A 4,840-nucleotide genomic window follows, 5' to 3' on the forward strand; every position below is an offset into this window, starting at 1 on the left:
TAGCTGCATGCTCCCCTCATGTAACTTACCCTGACACATCAGCATCACCCACTGAACTCCCCTATCTTGTTCTGTCTCAAACATGCTTAAGGAATAAGCTCATGCCCTCACTGTTATTGATAATGTGAAGGCCAGTTGACCCATTCCAAATGAACAAGCAAAGGTTAGCGTCCCTCCTGAGTGGTTGCTAAGAAAGACCCAAAGCAGATTCCTGACAGCGATGCCCTTCTTTCCCCTTCCGTTTGCTGCCTTTTGGGTTCTGGTAGTTCCCTCTTGAGCATGATCCTGGAATAAGCTCATTTGCTTTGACTTGGTTATAAGAATGCCACAGAACAGGAGATCAGAATCAAATCAATAGCCGAAGCCTTGGCTGATCACAGTCTCACCCTTCTTTGTCACCTTGGACTTTTGATCCAGCACAGGAATGAGTGAGATTAGCTTGTGCCATCTGATCTTTGGAAGCTGTTGAAGTTGCAAGTCAGAATCTTTTTTGTGGCAGAAGGCTGAAAATGGATAGATTGTTTCCTCAAGGACTTTCTTTCTTGCAGTAAAACAAGGAGCTTAGAATTACCAAGGGTAATTCCTTCCTTCTTTATTAAATTTTTGTAGTTTGTTTGTTTGTGCCAGTCTTCAGAGGTTTGCTTTGTGCTCTACAAATTTTTACAACATGGTGGGAAACTCAGTTTTCCTCAGCCATTTTTAGTCTCCAATGCACAAACATATAAATGTTACAAGATATGTGAAGCCTACTTTCTACCTGCCTTTCCTAATTTTTTAAAAATTTTAATGTCTTAGTTCGTATTTTTGCTGTCTCTTTGTGTGTATTTTCCTAATTGCCAATAACGGTTCTTCCCATATTTTTTTAACTCAGTGAATCCATTAAACAACCAAAAAGATGGGGAGAAAAAAAACATCAAACAAAGAAAAAAAACCCGAAAGATAAAATTCATAAACCAAACATATGAACTGAACCAGAATAAAAAAAAGCAATGTGTATAAAGTGAGGACATGACTGCTCCAAGGTATAGTTAAGGGGAAGGATTTTATTGTAGGTACAAGGGAGAGAAAAGCCAGAGGCATCTGGAAGGGTCCAGAGCAGAGAGAAAGTAGTAAACTAAGCATGGCCAGTACACTGAACTGACTGGGCCACTAGAGGAGAGGGAGTTGGGAAGGGAGTAGTAGAGAGGAGAGAGATCAAAGAGGAAAGATGGCCAAGAGAGGAAGAAAAGAAAGAGAAAGCACAAAGGAGAGAATTAAGGGAAAATGAGAGAGAGAGAGAGAGAGAGAGAGAGACAGAGAGAGAGAGAGAGAGAGAGAGAGAGAGAGAGAGAGAGAGAGAGAGAGAGCAAGCGCAGGAGAACAAAAAGGAGAGGCAAAAGGGGCAGGGGAATGAGAGAGTTCATGGCTATAAGTCTGGGGGTTTTTATGGGAATGAGAAGCTGGGGGAAGGGAAGCCCTTGAGCTGGAGAAGTTTAGTTCAAGGAAATAGTGAGAAGAGCAGAGAAGAGCCCTAGTGCTGAGTACAGAGTGAGCCTGGAGGTCCATTTGAGCTTTGGTATGCTAATAGGCACCTCAGCTAGACCAATTGTCTAAAGTTTCTTTTGGATCTGTCCCTGATTAAGGACTGAAAATGAATCTGAGTTTTCTTTGCCCCTCTCATGGTCATTGGCAAGATGAAAACTTATCATGAGAATCCACTCCGAGACTCTCCACCAGTGTCCCTTCATAGGACAATACACTTGAATCCACCAGACTTTTCCTGTTCACAGGGATAGACTAGCACCACAAATACTTTTTCACGTCTTTAATAGAAAAACAACAAATAAAACAGAGCACCCGTGGCTATTCTGCAGGTTTCCCTGGTCCAATGACAGACTCTCCAATGTTTGGGGCATGAGGCCACAGAACGACTGGTCAGTGAGAAGCAAGCCAAGCTAAATAAATTATGTACTTTGGCACAATTAGCCGAGCCTTTTCATTCCATTTTTAAAGATTTACTCATTTAGAAGTCTCTCTTAAAAAGTGGTATTTTTGTTGCCATAGCTCTGTGCCGTTACTGGATTCAGTTTAATTTGATGGGACCAAGGGATGGTTAAGGAAATAGGAGCTGGCTGGGAATCAGTGGAAATATAAAATGAATTTCAGTTGCTCCACGATTTCACTCTAGATTCATTCGAGGACACAGGATTTGCCATTTGATCTGCGGAACGTGACATTTAATGAACACGAAAAAAAAATCTAGGTCAGTGAGCTAGAATAGAGGTTGAAAACGACCTCTTTTTGTCTGCCAATTTAGGATCCTCGGCAGAGGCCACCTTCTGCCCAATGTGCTGTAGCCATACACGTCTCAACTAGCCTCTGAATACAGATGGTGTATGTACCCTGCTTGGCTGCTGAGGTCAGCTCGGGGTAAAGCGATCTCATGACACAAGTTTGTACTCCGAGTCTAACTACTGCACAGCACTGGCTCCCACAGACACAGATGGAAATTGGCTAAACAGGTGCACGTCAAAGTTGGTATTAAGGCAGCTTAGCCCTTTGTTTAATGAGTGGGTGACCTCATTTGATATTACTTCATTAATCCTTCCAGATTTTAACATGGTTCTACTTTAAATGCGATGAAAGTGAAGGTCTCTATGATGATGATAAACACCCCCCCACACCCCACACCCGGAGAGCTGGAAGAAAAATGCCTGGGAGATGCCAAGGGACTCCAGCCAGACCAGTGCTTCATTGAACTTCATCTTGCATCTTCTTGCTCTTGCTGCTGCTGCTGCTGCTGCTGCTGCTGCTGCTGCTGCTGCTGCTGCTGCTGCTGCTGCTGCTGCTGTTATAAACACCCAGTTTAGCTGCAAGCAGGGAGGGGAAATCTCATCAGGGCCTGGTCTGCATCCAACCGGATGGTCTCACGCTGTTTGGTTCTAAGTCCCTTCCCTTCCTTCTGGTTCTGTTTCACTTAGAAATGTATAGAACTGCTTTTTATTCCCAGCAGCGACCTCACCCCACACAGCTACAGGGACCTTTGTCCTATTTCTCTTGGTGTTCCCAACTCCCTGCTTAATTCTCCTTCCCTCAGGGTCCTTGTCCTATCCTTTAGTCACCTCAGTTAGAGGTGTTGAGGAATCCTCCTCTTTCTAGAATTCAGGCTCAGGAAAACTCACCGTGATAGGGGTTCTCAAAGGTGCCAGGCATTCTGAGACCGAGTGAGAGGGAGAAAAAGATGGCCAAAAGCAAACACAGGCTTGTGGGCTGCCTGTCACGCCAGCCCCTGCCATGCCAGTCACTACAGCATGCCGTGGATCCTAACCTTTCAGACATCCCCTTGGCATGGATAAGCTCAGGCTGCCTGGGACTTTGCAGAGCTCTCTCCAGGTGCAAAAGCCAGCCCTGCTACAAGCCGAGGAGGAGGTGCCATTAAGTCATTTTCCTATTGCCTTTCAGACCAGCTTTGAATTATAAATAAGCCGAGAGCTCCAGAGCAGCCGCAGAGCTTGCTGTCAGGTTATTTGAGTCCCAGCCTCTATCCCTGTTCCCCTTTGCCAACTTTCCCTTTTAGAAAACCCACAGGTTTCTAGGTCCCCCTCTCCTGCTGCACTTAGCATAAGTGAAACACATGGCCTCCCCTTCCCTTTCCTAATAGAAACGCCTTAGATAGAGAATGACAGGGTAATGTGCTACATGTGCTTACTGGGCTGAAGCTGTTTTACATGGCTTCTCTTTGAAAATGGTAACTGTAGCAGCCATCCTATGTGAGAAAGACTGTGTTGGAGACCATGGAGATGGAAACTAAGTTACAGTAGGAGACAGAGAGAGAGGGAGAGGGAGGGAGGGAGGGAGAGAGAGAGAGAGAGAGAGAGAGAGAGAGAGAGAGAGAGAGAGAGAGAGAGGTGGGGGGAAGACCTGCTCTCTGGGGGTACATTTGTTGTAGTTTGTTAACTATCAGCCAGGAACATCTTGCCTTGTGTACAGCACAAGCCTGGGTTTTACCATCGTCCAATGATGACAAAATCAAGGATTGGGGCAATTCAATTATTTGGCCAAAGGTCCATGGTGGACAGGTCAGACATTCTGATTTAGTCTACTGTCAGGGCTTCAATCCAGGCTTCTCTATGTCGCCTCTATGCCTAATTTCCAGTGATAAAGAAAGTTGGGAGAGTTTAAAATTTAAATTCTTTAAAAAATAATTAAAGGAGCCTCACATCTTAAATTTCTTGAGAAAGTCGTGGAGCCAATACACTTCTAAATGTGAACTAGCACACTGGAAGTGAGGCTGACTTCAAGTAGATTAAGGGCTTTTCCACAGACATGACGTGCTAAAAATAGAACATTTACTGTTCTCCATACTACATCGTAAGGACATTTACTTCCTATCTCACTTCTTGTAAGTGTAGAGGTGTCCTTAGTAAGAAGAAGAAAGCCACACTCCTGGGGTTCACACGAGCTTAAAATGTCATTTCTTTCTTCCTCACAATACTGTTTCATTCTGGAAAGAACTAAGTTTGTATCTCTGGCTTTGTGGCTTTGGAAACCTGGGAAGGGGCTTGCTGGTAAGACAAAAAAGGAAGAGGGGGCATTTAAACATTTGTAGAATCTTTATGACCTGGAAATTAGTATCTTCCACATTTTAACCAGATACAGTGACCCGAATTCAAGAACAGAGGAATAACTTAGCTACCTTGCTAAGACTTCTTAATCCACTCACAATCCACGAACTGTTATGTTTTATGTCACCTTAGTGCATTACTAGGTTAGGCATGTGCACCTCTAAGTCTTGATAAGATGGCCAGTTCCCAGAGATATTAGGAACCATGGACCCTCTTGTATCTAGAGAAGAAAAACC

General features: G+C 44.1%; 1 protein-coding gene across 1 annotated transcript; it reads right to left on the bottom strand.

Annotated features, from left to right (window-relative positions):
* Nucleotides 1-1,789: 1,789 nt before the first annotated feature.
* Nucleotides 1,790-3,383, bottom strand: LOC134484919 (putative uncharacterized protein DDB_G0271974). Its single transcript, XM_063280772.1, has 2 exons — nucleotides 3,162-3,383; nucleotides 1,790-2,849 (listed from the first exon to the last, which is right to left on the bottom strand). Exons 1-2 carry the CDS (start codon nucleotides 3,316-3,318, stop codon nucleotides 2,731-2,733), a joined length of 276 nt encoding a protein of 91 aa, XP_063136842.1. The 5' UTR covers nucleotides 3,319-3,383; the 3' UTR covers nucleotides 1,790-2,730.
* Between the last annotated feature and the right edge of the window lie 1,457 nt (nucleotides 3,384-4,840).

The sequence above is a fragment of the Rattus norvegicus genome, chromosome 1 (genome assembly GCF_036323735.1).
Source record: "Rattus norvegicus strain BN/NHsdMcwi chromosome 1, GRCr8, whole genome shotgun sequence".
Lineage (NCBI taxonomy): Eukaryota > Metazoa > Chordata > Mammalia > Rodentia > Muridae > Rattus > Rattus norvegicus.